Source organism: Aplidium turbinatum, chromosome 3 (genome assembly GCF_918807975.1).
Source record: "Aplidium turbinatum chromosome 3, kaAplTurb1.1, whole genome shotgun sequence".
NCBI classification, from domain to species: Eukaryota; Metazoa; Chordata; class Ascidiacea; order Aplousobranchia; family Polyclinidae; genus Aplidium; species Aplidium turbinatum.
In genome coordinates, this window is record NC_137474.1 from 4,429,695 (window position 1) to 4,451,984 (window position 22,290).

Consider the following 22,290-nt stretch of genomic DNA (forward strand, 5'->3'; position numbering starts at 1 on the left):
ATCTCGGGTGAGTTCACCCCGGAAGAGTTTTCCGCCGCCCTCCAGCACATAAAGCCAGGTAAAGCCCCGGGCCCTGACCACCTATGCCCGGAGTTAATACTCCATGCTGCTGCCTCCTTAAAGTCCTGGTTAAAAGACTTCCTTTCCTGCTGTTTGCGCCACCTGAGAATTCCCAGAATCTGGAGAAGAGCCCTTGTGGTTGCAGTCCCTAAGCCGAAGAAGCCCCCAGGGGACCCGAAGAGTTACCGTCCAATCTCACTGCTCTGCATCCCCTTCAAGATCTTCGAGAGACTCATCTACGCCCGTGTCGAACCAATAATAGATCCGCAGCTCCCCCGTGAACAAGCTGGTTTCCGACACGGACGATCAACCGTAGATCAGGTCACACTTATGACCCAAGACATTGAGGACAGCTTCTCGGCTAAGAAGAAGGCTGGCGCCGTGTTTGTTGATCTCACGGCTGCCTATGACACCGTATGGCATAGCGGCCTTACCTGCAAGTTACTCCGTCTGCTCCCTGACATACACATGGTCCATATGATGATGGAACTTGTGCAAAACCGCAGTTTTACCCTCACAACCGGTAGCGGTCGTCGAAGCAGACTACGCCGACTTAAAAACGGCGTCCCACAGGGCTCAGTCTTGGCTCCTCTCCTGTTCAACATATACACCTACGACTTGCCCCCCACCACCTCCAGGAAATATGCTTACGCAGACGACCTGGCACTCCTGCACTCAGCAGGAAACTGGCAGTCAGTGGAGAGGAACCTCAGCCAAGACATGCAAACACTATCAGCATACCTCCAGAAATGGAAGCTACAGCTCAGCAAGTCAAAGACAGTGTCGGCGGCCTTCCACCTTAACAACCGGGAGGCACAGCGTGAGATAAACATCAAGATTGATGGGGAACGCCTGCCCTACTGTGCCGAACCTACATACCTCGGCATAACCCTGGACAGGTCACTCACGTACCGCCGGCATTTGAAGTCACTGCGCAAAAAACTATCTACACGCGTCGCACTTTTGAGGCGATTGGCGGGTTCCGGCTGGGGAGCTGGTGCTAAAACTCTTCGTACAGCTACCCTAGCCCTTGTTCATTCCACCGCTGAGTACTGCGCGCCGGTCTGGTGTCGTAGTTCTCACACCCACCAGATTGATACCGCCATCAACGACGCACTGCGTACTGTGACTGGATGCCTGCGTCCCACTCCAACGGACTGCCTACCCATCCTAGCAGGCATCCAACCCGCTGAGCTACGCCGTAAAGGAGCCACGATTTTTCTCGCTCGCCGCGCTTTGGACCCCGACCATCTCCTCCATGCAACACCCAAGAGACCACCACCTATAAAGCAGCGGTTGAAATCAAGACGCCCCTTTGTGCCTGCCGCACAACAACTCCTTAAGAACGCCGAAGAACTTGGTTTAAGTGCGGCACACTGGACGAACCACATGTGGAACACGGAGTGGCAAAATCACACCTCCACGCTCCGTGACTTCATACCCGACGCCGATCCCCGTCCACCAGGGATGTCCCTCGCAAGGCTTGCGTGGGTCAGGCTTAACCGCCTACGAACTGGCGTCGGCCGCTTTCGTTCGGACATGCACAAGTGGGGCCTGGCTCCTTCATCAGAATGCGAGTGTGGTGCCACGGAACAGACCGCAGACCATGTCATCCACCACTGCCTAACCCACCGGCCTCCACACGGTGCGCATGGTCTGAGAATCCTGGACGACGAGACTGCTGAGTGGCTGAAGATTTCCTGCCCTCCAATCTAGCCTGGAAAGATCGCTCATACACCATCATCATCAACAATTACGAATGAACTTCGAGACAAACAGTGAATTAAAATAGGCTACTAAACCTTTATCTCGTCACTGAAAAGATTATGCGATCTAACAGTATTTTATGATTCTATGCAAACAATCAGCATTGCAAGGTCACATACATCACAGAAACAAGAGGATAAGATGCTGCGAGACATACATATATGTTTTCTCCTATTGTTAAGATCGAAAGAACAGGCTGTAATCAAGACAGTATTTTGCGTGGAAAACCAAACCAAAATGACGCTCAATACTGCGATATAACCATCTATTCTAAACGACAATCCATCAAATAATTTAAGAGTCTGGTCATGTATGGCAGTAGAGATAAATCATACAATTGAAAAAATAAGCTGAGGCTTTGCTTTTATTTACGTCAAAAACGCTGCATGAGCTTTAGCTTTGTGGTGATTAGGTATCATTTGGTTTGGTACAGAGAAGTTGGACCACTGCACAGAATCATATGCCAGTCTTATTCCACTTTTCTAGCAGTGTTCAACCGATAAATAGGGAAATTAAAGGTTAAAATATACTTTTGTCATTTGTTTAAATAAACACAATCATTGCAACCATTGTTAGAAAAAATTAATAATAAGGCTGACCAATAACCAGTTTCTTTTGTAGTCATAGTCATACACTTACTTATTTTCAAAACGATTTCAAAAGGTCCAACTGACACCATCTTTTCCGGATCAAATTTTGAAGCGGAATGTGATAAGTCGATCCTTGCCTTCCCGGATGCGGATGGAGGAACCACTTGAGTTATGCTCATGTAGGGATAACCGTTAAATGATCTTAATCCTACTTTGCTGGTTGTCGTTGTGTTTTGAGAGTTCTGTAGATTTCAAAAAATGCAGTTCACAATGAGGTTGGCCAAAATGCAGCCAATGCTTAAAAGCGTTAAGTGAGCTTGGCCTGAAACTAAGAAATGTTTACGACAAGCGCTGGTTCATCAGAGTGACTCTGTCGTATCCAGGCTTATGCCCGAGAGTTGAAAATTTAGATGAAGTGGACGGGAAGGCAAGGAAGCCAATCTTTGCGTCCACCTTCAGGCATGCCATTAAGTATCCCGCCAAAACCAGCTGCGGAGTCGAACCAGCGTCCTTTCGAGTGCCACCCCAGGGTTCTCACCACTTGGCTATGCAGACAACTGACCATGTGTAAGGCTACACACTTTAATCAGCCTGATGGTGATTTTTGAAAAAAGCTCATGCTGAAGTTTTGAAGCTTATGCTTTTCGTGAAACACAAAATGCCATTTTTCATGGAGGTGTTTAAGTCGAGAAGAAGTAAAATCACCGGATTTACGGCTAGACTGTCGTGCAGAAGCGTAACAAATTTTTCACTTTTGTGATGTCAATGGCGTAAAGAAGATTTAGGTCACGTTCTACGCAGGGCGGACCCAGTAAGTAGCCAAAGTGAGGGAGGGATTTCAACAAAACACAATGATGTGTAAGTCTACATTAATCCGATTTTGAAAATACACCATGAATAAAGTTACTTCTCTGTGTTTAGGGAGTGCGATCGCCCCAATCACTTTCCCTTGGATCAGGGGCGAGTTTAACTGATGGAGGGCATGGGCACTTTTAGAACGGAGTCTCGTGAAAAAAAATTGTCGCGCAAAAACCTTTACGAGGTAACTTGAAAGTCACCCACACCGTTGTTAATGCCTTTACGCCACGCTCAGTCGCAACCTTGTGACTGAAAATTAACCTTGAAAGAAAAAGGAGGCATTTTGCAGAAAGTTCAAAGGCTGAAAGAAAATTATAATATTAACACAAAATCACATTTTTCCACGTCGGGAGGCCATTCAAAAGGGGACCCCGGGGCAACTGCACCCTCTGCTTTTCCCTAAATCCGGGCTTGCCTTGGATTCGCTACTGGTTCTAAGATACTTAGAGTAATAACACATTTCTTGTAAGTTACATGAAATATGCTGCTAATTGTTGTATTTGAAGTTGTACAATACCTTAGCTTTCAATATCTTTGACTGCTGAATAACTTGCTGCTGCCTGTAAGAATTGTAGGATATTTGACCAGCATCCCCATAACTTCTTTTTCTTCTTGTGGTTCTGGAGTCGCATTTTGGAATGCAACTAGCATCTGCATTGTCACATACGCTAACCTGAAAAGTTAATTCTTCATAAATAGAATCAATGGGGCTGTTGAAAAGCTAGTTAGGCCCATGTACCAATGACATTTCCAGACCCCCAAAATAAGGCACCAAAAAAAACTAGACATCTCTTAAGAGATCCCAAATAAGAGGAATACTAATACAATCAACAAAAAAAAGTTAGTTTTTTCTCACAAAACAGGAGTTCTTTCCAAAATAAAGTGGAATACAACAAATAATTACACGGTGTTTTGGTTCACCAGTCGGACTCCATAAAAAAATGATTAGGTTGATTTAGTTTTGAATCTTTATCCTCGCACTGACAAAGCCTTAATAGGTTATTCTCGGTAGTTGCGCATACTTGTAGAAGCTTTTGATGCAGGGCCGGTTACCCAGATTAGCAAAGTAACGTTTCCGATTGTGCAAGTGCTGTTGCCGGGGAGTTAGCCTATTCCATTCATTAGGTGCCATTGAATGGAAAGCAGTCTTTAACGTGCGTTGCTCAAGCGCACACCGCGAGAGTCGAACTAGCGCTGCTTGATGTTGAAACTTCTTCGTTCACGAAGTTACGCGCTGACCAATTGAGCTATCCGGGCCGATTCCAGTCCTAAACTCTACCAACCAAGGCCAAGTCTAAAAGTAGTCTCTGGACCTGAAATCACTGCTCTACTACTAAGTTTATCTGGTCAACAGTGGTTGATGTTTTAAACTTTCAACCATAAGACACAATTTATTTTATATTTGGTAAAACGGCATGAAATGGTATAACAAGTTGCTTTTACCGTGCAATGGATGTAAGCACCCTGCACGGTTGTGTCGGTTCCCGTCCACCCAAATATTCGAACTGAAAATCTACCGAACCGGGATTCCCCGTTTGAAAGAATGGTCACAAATGGAGTGGATGGACAACTGAAGCAATCAAGAAGAATATGTTAAAACATAACGATATTGTGTGTTTTTACATAGTGTTCTATCCAGCGCAGATATGCTTTGTTTGGTTGGTTTTGAATCTTTATCCTCGGACTGATAAAGCCTTGATAGGTTATTCCTGGTAGTTTCGCATACTTGTAGAGGCTCTTGACCCAGGGCCGGTTACCGAGATTGACAGAGTGAAGTTTCCGATTGTTAAAGTGTTGTTGTCGGGAAATTATTTCATCTATTAGGTGTCGCTGAATGGAGAGCAGTCCTCCAGCGCAGCAGTTTCTCACCACTTTACAAATCAGACAGTGTCAGTGCAGCCGCATAGAGGCGCAGCTGAGTGCATTATTATCCTGAATCTATTTTTTGGCTGAGTACCAAGCAGAAACGAAAATCAGTAAATTTTTCACAAGTCTTTCAGTAACGCAAGCAACAGAACGCAGCAACCTTTATAAAAAGCAACTGCATTCAAACGTTATCAATCAAGTTTATTTCAGTAGCCTACACTTCTACACAGGCCCGGATTTAGGGGGGGGCAGAGGGGGCAGGTGCCCCGGGCCCCCCGACATTTGAAGGGCCCCCCTACGTGGAAAAAATGTGATTTTGTGTTATTTTTTTTTCCTTTCAGCCATTGAAGTTTCTCCAAAATGGTGTGCAGTGCTGGATCGATGCTACTGTGGACGCAGAGGTGGTTTTTTCGCGCCGAAGGCGCGAAAATTTTTTTTGCAGGGGGCCCCCCGATCTAAAAGTGCCCCAGGCCCCCCATCAGCTAAATCCGGCCCTGCTTCTACATTCGGTAGATTGTGCTGTGGCAGAAAGAGCTCAAAATATACCATATCACTTTTAGTCAAAAAAATATTAATAACACAACAAAAAAGTGCTCAATGCCAAGCAGAGCGGATTGCATCTAATGCAGTTAGTATTCAATAAAAACCTTCAGGCGGTTTCACCCTTATTCAATAAATTCTATTTGAATAAGAACCTTCTGATGATCCCAGTGAAGTTGAAACAGCCTGTTAAGGTTTTTAGTGAACAGTCCCTGTTTTTAATGTAATTCACTTTTAGTCATGTTGAAGCTACACCGTTGAGGCACCGAACAACAGGCAGTTATCTGCGACAAGGTGCCCCACATAGGATATTTTATTGTTCAGGGCGTAGGCAAAGACATTGGTTTTTGATTAGAACATCATTGAATTAATGCAGTTATTTATAACAATGAGTTTAGAACCAAAAAGTTCATTTAGTAAAATGTTAAGTAATTTTCAAGGTCAAATCACACGCACCTTTCTTGCACCAGGTAAACTATTGGTTGTCGGTTGCTTTGTGATGACGTCACAAAGCAAGTGTCCATGACGAGAACCGCGTTCCCAGATGGGAGGAGATCTCGGGAGCGGAGTTCGACAGAGACGAAAACAACTTCCCCTTCAGCTAAATCAACAAAGGGGGAGCCACCGCCGATCCTTATCTCGATGTTGAACAGAGGGTCGCGGTAGAGAGAAATATCAACCTCAAACAGGCCACTGGATGTCGCTACTTCTACTTGTCTGAAAGGAAATCGTGTTAAAAGCGTAAAACGTCCATTACCACTTGCAGTACTAATATTAAAGAGATACTAAAGGAAAAACCTGACTTGGCGATTTTCCACGTTCTTTGTGTTTAACTTGCTACCATAAAACAATTTTCAATAAAATTTTGCCCCATTGCGGTCTGACCATCATTGCGCGCGTGCTTTTGTCAGAGCTTTCAAAACCAGAATGGGCCTGAGCAGCGAAGCGTGCGACTATACAGTCTACGTAACAAAAGACGAGCAATCAGCTGATCACGCACCAGTTGTCACTGCCGGCGATTTAACTGTAGGCTATGTATGTATGTACATCAAAACATCAGATTTCAACGTCAAAACGTCAGACAGTTTGCTCAAAACCTCAGATCTGATGTTAAAACATCAGATGTTGTAACGTGGCTTTTGTTATTGCTGTTTTTTGTGACGTATTCTCGAGCTGTGTTTGCACTTTTTGGTCATTTTGAAAAAAAATGAAAATAAATGAAACGTTGGACTTTGGGCCTTGCCAGCGCCATTAAAAACAAATTTTTTTCGGTAATTTTTTTTGAAATGTATTCTTAAATGTTCAGTTTACGCATTTTAATGCTTAATTCCCGTTTGAAAATTTCATTTAATATGCCTTTAACACAATAATCGTGAATATAAATGTCGACTGATTCATTTTAAGTTTGTGCTAAGCCTACAAGTTGGATTTAAAACTGGAGATTATGGAATAAGATACAAAAGATTTAAACGTTTTCAGCCATAATTTTAAAAAACTGAAATTATGGCCTCAAATTATGGCCCATGAAATTATGGCCTCAAAAAACTGCAGAGTCGTTTGTAAAACAGATCCACATGCTTTTGAGCGGTGTCGAATACTAACCGTTTGTAAGACTCAACTGACAACGGTCCCAGAGAAGAATCGTCTGAAGAAGCTGTGGCATTTCTCAAATAGATGCAAGTAAAGTCAATCAAAATAACCGTAGATCGAATTCCCACGTCTTCAATTTGCCATGTTACTTGATTCCGAATTCGATACGATGTTGGTGTAATCTGAAACAAACATGTAACACTAACACCTTATACCTTTTAAGCAAATTTCGACATTAACTTTCACATTATGAAACAAAGTCAATTGTTTACAATTTACAAAGGACATGTAGCGAACTGCATGAAATAGGCTACTTGGCAACCCTTAAGATTTTATAACAAGCTATATGTCAACGCGCTTTGCTTTGAAGTAAACTTCTTTGCCTTGATTTTCAATAATTTTTTAGTAGTAGTTTTAGGTATTGGTTTTAGATAGCAGTTTTAAATATTATTTAGATAATTTCTTTGAATATTGTTTCGAAAAACTCTAACAAAAACAAAGGGGAAGACATGAAATTAAGCTCTGCAATAAGTTAGGTTACTACAATCAAAACGCCACTTAGACAATGCAGTGACGTAAGCAGAATTTAAGTTCAATTCCCTTTGTGAATCTTTCTTCACACGAACCTCCATTGTGGAGCCACATGCAGAGTCGATGGGACTTGGAGTAATTATGAGGTAGTAATTGGTTGCATTGTGCTGATCGAACAAAGCAGTGCATTCAAGGTCATCACGTGACTCTAATCCGACCAAAGTGGGGTCGTCAGTGAGCAATCCTTCATCAGATACAAGCTTCTCATTAAAGGATACGAGAATGTTATCAGATCCACAAAGAAGATCAGGACCAACTAGAAACAAAATATATTTAATCAAACTCAATGGACAAATTTGTTTGTTTCTCGGCAGCCGATTTGTAGCAAGAATTGACAGCGATAGACACCGTGTTTCGCCCATGAGGCTGGGCTCGTCAGTATCATATTGTTATATCATCTCGTCAGTAACATATTGTTGATTGGATGGTCTGAATGGCTAGCGTGGAAGCTACACCGTTATGGTTAGCGAATCGCAACTGCTCGCTGTACTAGTGACTGAGTGCTCAGCCTTGTGCTGATAGCCGGGAAGAACGCCCCTTTCTTCACGACAAATTTGTTTGTTAGAGTTATTAAACAATGACTTTTCTAACTGGGATCCTGAGAGTTTTGAGATATTACAAGGAATCTTGCAAAGATATTACAAGGTATGGATATTCTTGAGAGCGAGACTGCTCATTTTCTAACAATCTTCTTGCCTGGAGGAAGATTACTTCTTACATTGATTCCACGCTCCACTATCTTTATCATTCCCGAGTATGAGATATAATGACGATGGTTTGCTCTTGTAATGCCCATCAGAAGACATTAAAATATTAGTAGTAGTGATAATAAAAGTAGTATCATGACTATTAGTTGACGTATGATATTCAATGGAGCTACTGGTAGAATAAGTAGCATTGATTTTAATATTTGTTTTGACTATAGCAAAGACACTAAATCAAATTTACTTTGTAAAGAAACTATTAAAAAGGGGTAAGTAATATCAGTAGGTTAACAATAACGAGTAGCATAAATATTTTCTTACGGTAATCACAGTGTTTCCCTATCCATCCAGATGGACAGTTGCAATGATATAGCCTGTTCAAATGTACGTTTGCACGACAGTTTCCGCCATTGTTGCACGGACTTGGAGTGCACTGTTCTACACAGTCATTTATATCGCAGCTCGCAGTTTCATTAGCTTGACCAATACAAGTCTCTGCAAAATCTCCCAAGCACTGACGACTTCTTGTCCATACGCCGCCGCCTATTAAATTTTAAATTGTTAAAGTAACTTGCGTTCTTCTGGTGACTATAGGCTAATAAATTTTAAATTATTGATGGAATCTTTATCTTCGGACTGGGAAAGCTTCTTGCAGAGCTTAATCCTGGCGGCTTCGCATACTTGTAGAGGCTTTGAATCACTGACGCAGGCCCGGTCACCGAGATTGACAGAGCGAAGTTTCAGAGTGTTGATGTTGTTACCGAGGGAATTGTTCCATCCATTAAGTGCGGCTGAATGGAGAGCAATCCTCAGAATACGTTGCTCAAGTGCACACTCCGAGAGTCGAACCAGCGCTGCTTGATCTTGAAGCTTCTTTTGTGAGGCATTTGAAGGCATTCTTAAAATAAACGAAGTTACAGACAAGCTTACCACATGTGGCGCTGCATTGTCCCCATGACGACCACTTTCCCCATGTTCCACAACGCCCTCGAGTGCACGTTTCGGTCTCACTTGATTTTCCCGATGAAAAACAAATAAAAGGAAAGTCGCCAAAGCATTCCCTTGTACGAGTTCTCGATCCTTCGTCACACGTGGCTGAGCATACTCCCCACGTCATCCATTCTAGCCAATAAGAGCAAAGACCGTCACTGCAATTCCGAGACTCCGTTTGTACAAAGTGACCAAGTAAGTTTTGCTCGGTCTGTAAAAAAAGAGTAAATTTATCTAATTTTTATGCAAAATAATGTTTCGAGGTTGTTCACATGCAAATAAATGACACTCAGCTCCAGGTATTTAATCTGAAACATACAAAATTTGTTTCTCGGCAGACAATTGTAGCAAAAATTGTTGTTCTTATTTAGGAAAAATTACTACAACAGTGGTTCCAACTTTTCAAAGCACGTAATATTGCAAGAGTACGTTCGCTATCAAGAACCCCGATTTGCTAAAAAATCAAAAGCAACCGCCATATATACACCATCGGCTTTGTCGTGATATCCACATTTGGTGTTGTTGTTGTTGCACATACACAAGATAAGCATAAAAATGAACAAATTTCTAGAAAACGCTTGATAACAAAACAAATCAAAAACAATATGCTTGTTTTCTAAGCACTAAATGCTCAACATTAAAACATTTAACAATTGTGCTGAACATCTGCTGTAAAACTAGCATATAATAGGTAAATCATCTGCTTTGGAAAGATATTCTGTTCTTTTTTTATTTGTAAAATGTTATTGGCGATGGGTGCCAAACATAAAATAAGAAGACTTCGTAACAAGAATTTAAAAACCTTAACAACAAACACATTACAACAAAGCAAAAACATTATCTATTAAGCCGTTTACCAACGGTTGTTTGCCTTCAAATCAGTAATTGGAGGTTCGGCTTTAAGATTGCGCAAAGCTACTGACCGTAACTTTTCGGCCTGGTTCAATGTCGGCGTCAGTATCTTCAGCTCCAACGTCACAAGTTTCGAAAATATCCGCTTTGCACGTGCGACTTCTCGTTAAAACTCCAAAGTCACAAGTAACCGAGCAACTGCCCCATTCCATCCAATTGTTCCATCGCGGACACTCAGACAATCCTTCACACACTGATGACTCTGTAAATCCTTCAGAATCACAAAGATGAGGAAAGTCTCCAAGGCACTGACGAGTGCGAGTTCGACTACCACCAAGACCACATGTGTTCGTACAAGGGCCCCATGGACCCCAATTGCTCCAGCTTGGACAGACACCGAGGTTGCATCCTGTGTTGATGGTAATTGGTTGGCCTTCGGGGCAAAGGAAATCTCCTCGACATTCTCTTATTCTCGTTTGAATGCCTTCTCCACAAGAGGCGCTGCATTCACCCCACGATTGCCAGTCATCAAACAGGGCGCATTCTCCTAAATTGCACTCCTGCATAAAAAGTAAGTAAGTTTTTGCAAAAACTTGAATAAACACTTGATTTAAAGTCGATTTAAACCTGAATAAGAGATATATGAAGCTAAATTCAGTCAGTGTGCACATCTAGTTCTTATCATACTTCTGCTTCATCCGAACTTCCAAGATTCTCACAAAATTGAAGAGGAAAGTCTCCCAAGCACTGGCGAGTTCTCATTCGTGTACTGTTTCCACATGATGTTAAGCAACTGCTCCAAGTATTCCAGTCGCTCCAATGAGGACATTCTCCTAAGTTGCAGGATTCGATTTCTCTTGCGTCTCCAAGAAGCGGGCATCCTGTTTCAGAGGAATAATCTCCCAAACACTGGCGAGATCTAGCGCGAGTTGATTCACCACAACTTTCTCCACATCCTGACCACTTGCCCCAATTGGTCCAGTAAGGACAGACACCAACTGTGCACTCTCGTCCTTCTGTATCGCCAATCCCGTCCTCCAGGGGGCACACAAAATCTCCTGAGCATTTCCGTGTTCTTTCCTGGAAAACAAGATAGCTACATGTTACTTCTGACGTAGTTGCTCTGAGGCTTTTATGTGTTGGGTGATCAATTTCTAGAGGTTATGTTGATGGACTACAAACGTTTTCTGGTAGACAAACTAAATCTCGTGAGCATTTTCGTGTTCTTTCCTCTATAGTATCACGATAATTGTGATTAAATTTGTTTGTAAATCATACAAAAACACTTTTTAGACCACAGTATGATACCAAGATTACGGATAGCGCACAATTACCAATCTATGGGGCCTTATGATATGACCACGTGTTATTCTTGAGCGCTTTATTTCACTCTTATTTTTCTCTTATTTTCACTGGTATTGTTCTTGAGCACTCAATAGTACTACTGACGACATGGTGAGAGCCCTGGTATAACGTTCAAAAGAGCGCCAGTTCAACACAGCTCAAGAGCATGCGGTTTGGTGTTGGCCAGTACACTTAAAGATATGCCTGAAGGAGAGCATCGACTTTCTTGTCTTCCCGTCTGTTTAATCTAAATCTTTAATCACCGCACGTAAGCCTATATTCGACGAAACACTACACTGCCGTTATATCAATACCCCATTACACAATATCTTCCAATTGGTGTTTGTTTTAATTTTTTTTGGTCTACAAATGATTATTATCGAACCTGAAAACCATCTCCACACGTAACAGTGCAACCAGTCCACATGGTCCATGGACTCCACTGTGGACAGACCCCAAGAAAGCAAGTCCTTTGCTCTTCATTTGGACCTGATAGACTTTGACACTTTAAAGGAAAATCACCTGTGCACTTCCGAGACCTGCTTTGAGATCCTGCACAAAGATATTACACAATTGAGCACTCTGCTAGCAGACATCTTGCTGTTGCATTGTGCATAGCTCACCGCTTCGGTAGTTTGAGCACTCTGGTAAGGTGGGTGAAACTATCCAAATATGGTTCCTTACGTACCACAAATGGAAAAATCACAACGCTGAATGACTTATATAGTAATAAGGCGTTCAGGTCTGGTGTACGTTTACTGCACTGAAGAGACCTTAAGGTCGAAACAGTGACGTCCTGTCTGCGGATAGATAAAATTATATATTTTCATCATCATCACCTCTTTGTTTAGAATATTGAAAAAAATGGGTGGAATTACTACGCAACCACGAGCATAATCACTTGCAGGTCAAAGCCCAAACCGTTTTTCACCATCACTACTTGTAATCATCAACTGAGTAAAAATAAAAAACGAAAAAAATTGGGAGGATTCTCTTAACACTTATCCGAATCAAATAGAGAATTCAAAAGGATTGAGCTTAAAAGTCGATGAAACCAGTTTACATACAGTATACTGTAAATTAAAGAAGAAAACCCCCACTAGTAAACCGTAAAACAAACTACTCTTCATATTACCTCATCTAACAAGTGTAATGAACACACAAAATTAATAGCTGTATGTACGTGTTGCAAAACCGGATTTCATTTATTGAAGACTCATCAGTACAACTTAAATTTTCGTTTGTCTTGATCTTATTTGTTAAATGACTTTACTTAGTAAAAATACTATGAAAATGATGTTATTCTGAATACCCTGAAAAATTATGCTTGTCATTACCAGTAATACCATAACAATATTCTTATGCACTAGATTTCCTGCATGTTCTGAGCTTTTATTTGGAAGTGAAATGAAGATAAACAGCTTTCTTAGTGATTGCAATAAAATTTTTGTTTAGTTTTGAGTAATCACCTTCGTTGCATGATGCAGAACACGAGCTCCATTTTGACCAGGTAAACCATGCCGGGCAACTTCCAAGGTTACACAGCTGTGTCTCTTCAGTATTACCAAGACAAAGATCAGAGCCAACTTCTGCTCCATCACAATACCGAAGACGGTTTCTTTCTCCAGAACCGCAAGAAGTTGTACATGCGTACCACGAGCTCCACACGGACCATCCGGGAGTCTCTATGATGCACAAAGACAATTGTTTGATTAATGTTAACAAACAATGATGATCAGTAATATGGTATCTTGGTATACTAAAACTACATCGCCTGTTGCAATTAACACATAAATACATTACAGTATTTAAAAATTATATTTAATTAGGCTGGCGATGGCCCTTCCACATCAGAGGAATTCTTTCTATGGATAATGGATACAGCGGATCGAATACATAGAGTCTACGCGATTCTAGATGCAAGAGACAGACCTCGATTGGAAATTTGTAAGTTTGTTATTGAAACTTCATGTTTGGGTCTTTCAGTTATGACCAGTATTGTAAATGTTCCGGAACTTTTAAGACGCACTGGTTATTCGACAAAATTGTATTTCATCTTCTTCTTCTAGGTAGCCAACGCGATGCACGTTGTAGCGGTCACTTCTCTCCGACGCAGACGATCCCAGGCATGGTAAAAAAGTAGTTTGTAGACTTAATTTCAATCACTATTTTGATTGATTATATTCATGAAACTCAATCGTTGTCGACCTTTTTTCTGCATTCCTTCCATTCTTCCTTGCAGTACTTGGTATTCCAAACCTTCTTTACACAACACATGCCCTTAAAACCCAAAACCAATTGAATTGTCTCCTAGTGATGGTTGCGGATTCCTTACTTTTAGGTACAAATGTTTGAATGTAGTAAACAAAGTATTGACTGAAAAACCTTGGATCGTGCACTCTATTTGTTATCTGTTTCAAAATTAAGCAGCAAATTATTCTTTTAATGATGCAGTGCTATTGCTTTTTACAAATTGGGTGAGCTTTCCAGAAATAGGGAGCAGTCCACCAAGAATTTGAAGTCATGATATTTCAAACTGGGCAGGGTTTGACTTCAAAACTACAATTGAAAAATTATACAACAAAAAAATTGAAGTTTCATTGCCTTCGACCCTCGACAAGATCAAGAAACCGTGATGATGATGATGATCATATAATGATCATCATCATCATTATCATAAAAACATCATTATTATTATGACGTGTTGTGTAGGCCTACCATATTTTCATCGCCTAAAAAGAGGACACGCTTCGCCAGCAAGTAGAATTTTACGCTTGAAGAATCTTTTACATGTTTTTAGATCAATGCAGTAGGCCTATAGGCCTACGCAGCAAAAGTTATCAAAAAAACAAAACAAGAAAACAGATTGACAGAACGTTTAGGCTAACTTCTTTTTTCTCATTTTTAGTGCTTTCTTAAGACAACTAACGATTTTATATTTTTAACAGTGAGCAAAAAGTGAATAAAAGACCTAATTTTAAGATAGTTTCAGTCAAACAGCCATGATCGCAAAAATCTTCAAAATGTGACAAATCAGGCACGACCTCCAGGCAATGCCGGTCTTAGGGTATTTCGGGCCCTGTGCGGAATATGCTTTGCGGGCCCCAATCACAATGATCCAATTCAGTAGCGTAGCTAGGTATTTCCGAAGAAAAGGGTGGGTGGTTTGACGGTCGGCGGGCGAAGCCTGATGGCGTGTTTGCCGAAGGCGTCACCCAGCGGCGGGGTCTGGGGCCCCCCAGAAATTTTTTGAAAAATTACTTTGAATTTGGGGCATTCTGAGAGTATGTTCAACAAAAATTTGGGTATGAATATTACTGTAAAATGGTGCTGTCCGGTGGCATAGCAAAAGGATAAGATCATGTTTTCTTTGGCATTTTTCGGAAATAAAGCTATGTCTCGCTAATGCGTCGCTAATGCCAGTGTTGTACGTTGACGCCGTCAATTTGACGGTGTCATTTGACGGCGTCAACTTTTTGTTAACGCTGAGGCTAGCGCCGTCAATTTATTTTTCAGTTGACGGAAGTGATAGCGCCGTCAACTATTTTGCCGATTTTAAGCGTCAAGCGCTATGCGTCATTTTTTATTTTCATGGAAAAAAAATGAAAAATCTCGTTTCACAATTAGAGTTTCACCTATGGTTTCACAATGTATTCTGGTCAGCGCGACTCATCCGAATTACCGGCTTTTGCGTTGGTTGGAATGGCTCCCTGGAATACACTCGGAAGAAGTTCGCCAAATGGTGATCAGTCTAGGGCCATTTTTATTTTGACCTAAAAAAAAAATTTTTTGACTTTATTTTTATCAAATTTTCACTTTATTTTGACCTAACGAAATTGCTTATTTGTAAAGGTCACATTTCTTCCTTGAATTGATACCAGTTACCCAAACATAATATTTTGTCGATTTCAGACCCAAACGTAATATTTTGTCGAAAAGTCAAGGTTTTTATGGATTATAGGCCTAAAAAGTGCGTCGTGTTTTTCGGCGATAGAAAAATCTCCACAAATCTGTCCAACTTTTGCTGAAGACGATTTAGCTTGGCTATTCCTAAAATCCAAACTGTTGATTTTCGAAAAGACTACGTTTGTGAAGATGGAGCTTTTTATAAAAAATATTTAAATACGTAACAATGAATAAACAATGGGCAATTTGCGATAAAAGGTACTGCTGATCCGTCAGCATTGTGACATATTTCCTGCTTTTATAGGTTAATATGGTTTAATTGTGTCGCAGTTCCTGATTTACAATGCTTCCACGAGGATTTTGACAAAAATTACTTTCAAAAAACACAAAAAGTTTGTCAAAAGCCATAATTTGACAAATTTTGACTTTATTGAAAATTTTGACTTTATTGAAAATTTTGACTTTATTGTCAATTTTGACTTTATTTAACTTCTTAGAAACAGTCCCCTAGGTGCTAAAAATAACTTTATTCTTGGATTCGTGGATAGACGAGGTCCTTAAAAATTTTTGACTTTATTGACTTTTGCGGGCCCTAGTGATCACCCATGTATTGAGAACGAGAGATCAGAGACAGAAAGCGAAAAATCTATGATCGGCTTCGCGGAACGTTGAAGATACTTTATTTCAAGAGCTTTATGCCTCTGAAAAGAGCGATGTTGGTGCAGTGAACCTGGTTAAAAGATTTATACATGCTAAACTATCACAGCACGTTAGGAACAGTGATACCTTTCCGAGTAAACGTTTTCAATTTATTTTTGAAATACAATACACCAATACCAACCAGCGCTGCTGTGGAGCGCATGTTTTCACTTGGAAAGGACAATAGCCTAGGCTATGCGTCCCAAACGCAGCAAATTGTCAGACAAACGTTTTGAAATGCTTGCTTTTTCTGTAAGGAAATAACTAATAGGCTAAGCAGCTAATTACAATACAGTCTCAAAACATAATATCTGCTCTTTATTTTTAGCTATTGTTAGCCTAAACTTGGTTGAAATATTTCCGTTTTATGAGACGCTGGCAAAAAATAGCGCTAGAAATTAGCGCTGACGCTGACGCCGTCAATTTCTTTAAGAGCTTACGCAGTACTTTACGCCGTAAAGTTTTTAGGCAATTCGCGCTGACGCTGACGCTGTCAATTTATTTCAATGACGCGTACAACACTGGCTAATGCTAATGTCTCGCATAAAGTTATGTAAAGGTATGTTGAGTGTGGATGCAACCTATTTCGTCCCCTGAACAATTCGTACCTGAATTTCGTACCCTGAAACCGGGGTACGAAATAGGTTGAATCCTTAAACATTTCTAACCCTGACGTGATTGCATAGCACGAACAATCTTTGAGATTGAGAGAATATAAATTTCGGCGCATTCTAGGGCGCATCTAGAAAATGTTAATACTGTATCCCTTAGCTTCCATTTAAGCAGAAAAGCTTTGGATTTTTAGGTTGCTTCAACGATTGATAACATTGAATCAGCGTAATAACAGTGAATTTTTCGCTAAGAATGGATGGGAAGTCTTACATAACAAAAGTATGGCTTTGATCTCCGAGTAATATTGATAAGGCAAGGTTGGTTACAAAATTAAATTATACGAGTAGGCTAAGTTTTGGTATTACAGTAAGAAAGAAAAGACCCAGGGGAAATTCTATAAGTGAAAATGAATACGATGAACCTAGGCCTACTTGCTCTCCATCACTTTCGCTCACATGACAAGCAAAAATAAACCTAAGGATAATTTTTTTGCGAAAGTGTGAGCATGGCCGTTAAAATGTCGTTTATATCTTACAATGAACGTTCAACAACAGTTCCATAAAATGCGCCAATTTCTTGTAGAATTTATAAATCAGCAAGTTACATTGGTATACAAAATGTTTACAAAACAAATAGCTTACAAGCCGTCCCAGAAACGTCATCAAGCAATACAATCCCGTTGAAAATATATCATAGCCTAAGCATGAAAACCTAAACTGTCAAAAAAGAGGACATTTGAGCATTTTTTAGTGTCCTCTGAGGACAATTCAGTTTTCTTGAAAAAAGAGGACAAATCTTCTTAAAAGAGGACGTATGGTAGCCCTAGTGTTGTGCCATGTAAGGAAATGCTTTATTGTAACTTTCTGCTACGCTTAAAAGTTAAAAGTAAACGTATGTTATCAATTGAAGACCTGAGTTGAAGAACTACTTCCCAATACGAATTTCGAGAAAAAGCAAGTAAAAATTCTTTCATCGTTGTTTAGTCTTTATGTCTATGCAAACACCAGTATGCGTTATAGCGAAATTAAGCCGTTTTTCAAATCAACTTTTGTGCTGGGACAGGTAGTGATCATTATACAGCATATTTTTGTGGTAACTCAACTTCGACGAAGTTGTTCAACAATTAACATACCCCTGCATTGCATTACTCCAGATCGGCTGTCCGCGCGAGACTGAAGTACCGAGCTTGTTTTCAAAAAGTAAAATATATTGCCATTCCGGAGAGTCTGTGTGATCCCAGAGCATAGATCTAATCAGCAATAGGAAGAATAACAAGAAATCTGAGCAAAAATATAATAACATTTTCTATTTCTACAAATTAACATTTTTTGAAGTTAGCGAAAGCATTTACTACTACATTTGAATAACTGGTGTAGAGTCAGAATAGGAAACTCAACGAACGGTCTAGCAAAGGTTTTGAAAATCAACTATTTTTTATATTCAGTGCAACATTGCTTACCTCTTAATTCCTTACAACGATCCTCTGCTGATGATTGGGTAAACTCAAATAACTGAACTCCATTAATAATTAAACCGCCCTCCAGATCATGGTTGTCGGTGTAGTTAAAACTGCATGTCACTGGAACTGAATCGAAAAACTTGAAATCATTTAATTAACCCTATAGAGATCTCATGTTGGTATTCAAGATCGATGAAAATTGCAACCGAATGCCGTAGTTTGACCGCAGTATCAGTTTCTTTAGTCTAAGCTGCACATTGATCTTTCCCAAAGCAGGTAAATAGGCTACTAAGCCACAGTACTTAATTTGTAAAAATACAACTTCTGAAGAATTTGTTGGACTCAGATCTTGGGTGTTTAAAGTTAAGCATTTAGTTTGTTGTTTTAGCTACTTAAGTTTTGTGTCTCGAATTTACAGAGCAATGTCTTTGTGTCGGGATAGGGTAGGTTGAATAACACATTGGCATAAAAGGGTCAGAACTATTGGCATGCTTACGATAACTACAACAGAGTCTAACAATTAAACTTTTAAAAAGAAAAACAAAACAATCTGGTGTAGCCTAACGCCCAGAATTTAAGTAATACAGTTATGTGGAAAAACATTAATAAGAAAATGGAAAAGATTGTCATCAAGAATAACACATTTTGAAGTTATCATTTTATTTTATCCAGCTTTGCTCGTCCGGCAGCCCTGCTCCTATCTGACTACATACGCCAGGCAGCTACGTCAAAAACGCTGGTAACTCTTTTGTTTTGCGGAAACCACTCGTCTCCATATCGGTCATCTCAAAAGTTCCACTGGAGATTAACATCTAGGGTTAAGGTTAAAGCATTTTAAAGCAGTGCAGTTGCTTGATTCTGGCGATGTGCACTTGAGCAACACATTTCAAGGACTGCTCTCCATTCAGCGGCACTTAATGAATGGAATGATTCACACACAACAATCGGAAACTTCACTCTGTCAATACCGGTAACCAGCCTGCGTCAGTGGTTCAAAGCCTCTACAAATGTGCGAATTTGCCAAGATTAAGCTCTCAAAGAAGCTTTCCCGGTCCGAGGATAAATATTTCCACAATAATCAAACAAACTTACTTGTACAGTCATGGGTATTGCATAATTGTTGTTGTTCTCCGTCTCCCAATTCACAAGCACTTGTCAAACATGTTCGTCTTCTTGTGGTAATTCCACCACCACAACTTTGGCTGCAAAACGACCACCCGCTCCACAAGCTCCATCCTTGAAGGGAATATTCTTCATCTTCAGCTCCAACTATAAATAATGTAAATTTTGTGATAGAATTTTACCGGCTTGAGTAATGAGTATATGCTACGCAAGTATGGCTAACGAAATTTAAATGTTATAAAACATAATTTTTAGCTTTGTATTGACTTTTAAGTACGGTAGCCTAGTACTTCCGTTTTCTATAATACAAATCAAACATATTTTTTAATTTTTTTAAAAGTAAGAGACACCATTTATTTACGAATAAGCCATGAAGCACTACAAGAAACATACAAAACTCCCCGAAATGGGAGAGGCAAAGCGTGACCTTTAAAATTAACATGGGCTTAGAATAACAAATAGGCTAGGCTACGACTTTGACTTGGTTTGATAAATATTGGCTTTTTGTTTCCGTGAAGTTCAGTTTCGTGAAAATGAATATTCGTCACTGACAGTCAAGTTTTGTTCTTGCGCTCAACCAGCCTTGTAAACAGCAACGTAAGCAATTCATTTTTGGAGGTTCAAGGAAATAGGGCATCAGGCAATTTCTTCTTAAGCCCCTTTCAGTAGTTGTCTCTGCTTTTAACAGGCAGACAACAATATTGTCCTTCAAGCGTGTTGTGCACTCACCGTCGTACAACCAAATAGAACTGGAGGTGGGCGGGGCGTAGATCCAACCCACGTGACCGTTAGGTAAAGTTTTAAACGAATCATCGCGATTTCCCCACATGACGCAATGATGGCCACAAGGTGGCGCACCATCAAATAAAAAACTGGATACGCTGATTGGAGGCTAAAGTGTAGTTTTGGTTGTCACAAGAATGCTTTACAGATAAAATGAGACAAAAATGAGTGCGAAACAAAGTTTGAACAAAAATTATAGAATCAAAACACGTTTTGTAAAACTTTAATCGGAAAAAATGAGTGATGAACATACAAATACATCGAGAGATTGAAATAGGCTACAATATGCAAAAATACATGGATGACTGTTGCATAAAAACAATTTTTTTTCAAATTTTTTTTTATTTGTTAAAATATCGCGTCTCAAAAGACAAGGATAACAAAAAACGACTCATAACTATTTTACCATGTAATAACACTGGTGAACGTATAGTTGCTCAAACAAGAATGATCAAGAAAACGAAATCCCGTACTGCACTCTTATTAGGCTATTACCGTAGGCCTATTAGAGGAAGATCTTAAATTTCACGGTACCACTTTTACTTTGGTCAAGTCATTTATTTTTATGCTTTTCTCAACCAACCGAAACTAGTTTGCAGACGTTGAAGCAATGTTAAAAAGAATGATTTTAATAGTTAATTTACCAAGAAGTTACTTTAAGAGAAAGTGTGTAGGCCTACCTGTCTATACTTTCCAAATGTGTTTAGCACAACAACTTTATATTCTTCATCCTCTTCATCACGCCAACCCACTAGATATCTCTCCGGAGCTTCTTCCACAGTTCCACCTAACAAATGACGTAACATAGGCTACGTAAGAATTACGTAGTGATGACGTAGTTGTAGAGTATAGTGACATAATATGCGTTGCTTCAACACCAAAATACGTTGTATTTATGTGAATAAAGTTGTTTTCTTGGCTGTGGCTACAATTCGATCTTCTGCTGTAGATTTTCAAGTAGAGTATTTAAAAAAAGTTTGATAGTTTTAATTCTCTTGTGCCGTGCAAGAGATGCAATTCCAGAAAATATACCCTAAATTGGTAATAAGCTTATACAAAGCATACATAACAATCCAGTGTAATACCAGGCTAAGATAAATAAAACATTACGTGGGTCAACCTGATTAAGATAGGCTACCACGTAACCTTTACCGTCATAAAGATAAATTAGATCTAATCTTTAAAGTTAGACAAGACTTCGTAATTTTCTAAGTTTGAAGATCTGATAGATACTCAGTAAACTCATATTATTTGATTGGTTGGTTGCTTTTGAATCTTTATCCTCGGACTGACAAAGCCTTGATAGGTTATTCCTGGTAGTTTCGCATACTTGTAGAGGCTTTTGACACAGGGCCGGTTACCGAGATTGGCAGAGTGAAGTTTTCCGATTGTTGAAGTGTTGTTGCCAGGAAATTATTCCATTCACTAGGTGCCGCTGAATGGAGAGCAGTCCTGAAATTTTTGCTTTGAGGTAAGCAAGTTCGGTTGAGATTGCTGCTTTAGTCTCAACCGGTTTCAAAATATTTTTGTACGAAATAAGGAACAACCAAGTTATTACTTTATGCAAGTTTTTTTGCGGATTCGTTTTTGACTCACATGATAAAAATCGCGCAATAACAAAGTAAGCCATATAATAATAATTCTAAAAGAACACATACTTAGTATGATTCGTGCAATGACTGGGTCTCTTTCGGATTTTCCGGTGCTACTTTTATTCAACCAAACAACACGATCAAATTCCTGACCGCCCTTGAAATTATTTTCTTCGTTGTAAATTGAGATGAACCCTACTCCTTTAGCGGGACAACATTCCCTATGAAAACAAAAAGTAGATAAGACAACTTGTTTGTCGTCATTAAATATTGGTTGTGGTGGGCATGATTGTTGATGGTCTTAAGAGCAAATAGGCTGAAATTGTCATGCAAACATTTGTAGTAACGTGTTACTGTAGTTAATG

At 39.9% G+C, this 22,290-nt stretch overlaps 1 protein-coding gene across 1 annotated transcript in view; it reads right to left on the bottom strand.

Moving 5' to 3' along the window:
* The window catches only part of LOC145766075 (uncharacterized), a 41,655-nt gene that overhangs the window by 1,967 nt on the left and 17,398 nt on the right, over nucleotides 1-22,290 (bottom strand). Inside the window, exons 10-27 of the mRNA XM_082577730.1 lie at nucleotides 21,992-22,146; nucleotides 21,014-21,120; nucleotides 20,280-20,442; nucleotides 19,521-19,697; nucleotides 18,429-18,554; nucleotides 18,102-18,218; nucleotides 13,222-13,437; nucleotides 12,138-12,304; nucleotides 11,096-11,488; nucleotides 10,468-10,968; nucleotides 9,497-9,761; nucleotides 8,888-9,109; nucleotides 7,898-8,118; nucleotides 7,284-7,453; nucleotides 6,138-6,398; nucleotides 4,719-4,845; nucleotides 3,793-3,948; nucleotides 2,467-2,659 (exon numbers count right to left, since the gene is read on the bottom strand). Coding sequence (XP_082433856.1) covers nucleotides 2,467-2,659; nucleotides 3,793-3,948; nucleotides 4,719-4,845; nucleotides 6,138-6,398; nucleotides 7,284-7,453; nucleotides 7,898-8,118; nucleotides 8,888-9,109; nucleotides 9,497-9,761; nucleotides 10,468-10,968; nucleotides 11,096-11,488; nucleotides 12,138-12,304; nucleotides 13,222-13,437; nucleotides 18,102-18,218; nucleotides 18,429-18,554; nucleotides 19,521-19,697; nucleotides 20,280-20,442; nucleotides 21,014-21,120; nucleotides 21,992-22,146 — 3,737 coding nt within the window. The remainder of the gene's footprint in view (nucleotides 1-2,466; nucleotides 2,660-3,792; nucleotides 3,949-4,718; nucleotides 4,846-6,137; nucleotides 6,399-7,283; nucleotides 7,454-7,897; nucleotides 8,119-8,887; nucleotides 9,110-9,496; nucleotides 9,762-10,467; nucleotides 10,969-11,095; nucleotides 11,489-12,137; nucleotides 12,305-13,221; nucleotides 13,438-18,101; nucleotides 18,219-18,428; nucleotides 18,555-19,520; nucleotides 19,698-20,279; nucleotides 20,443-21,013; nucleotides 21,121-21,991; nucleotides 22,147-22,290) is intronic.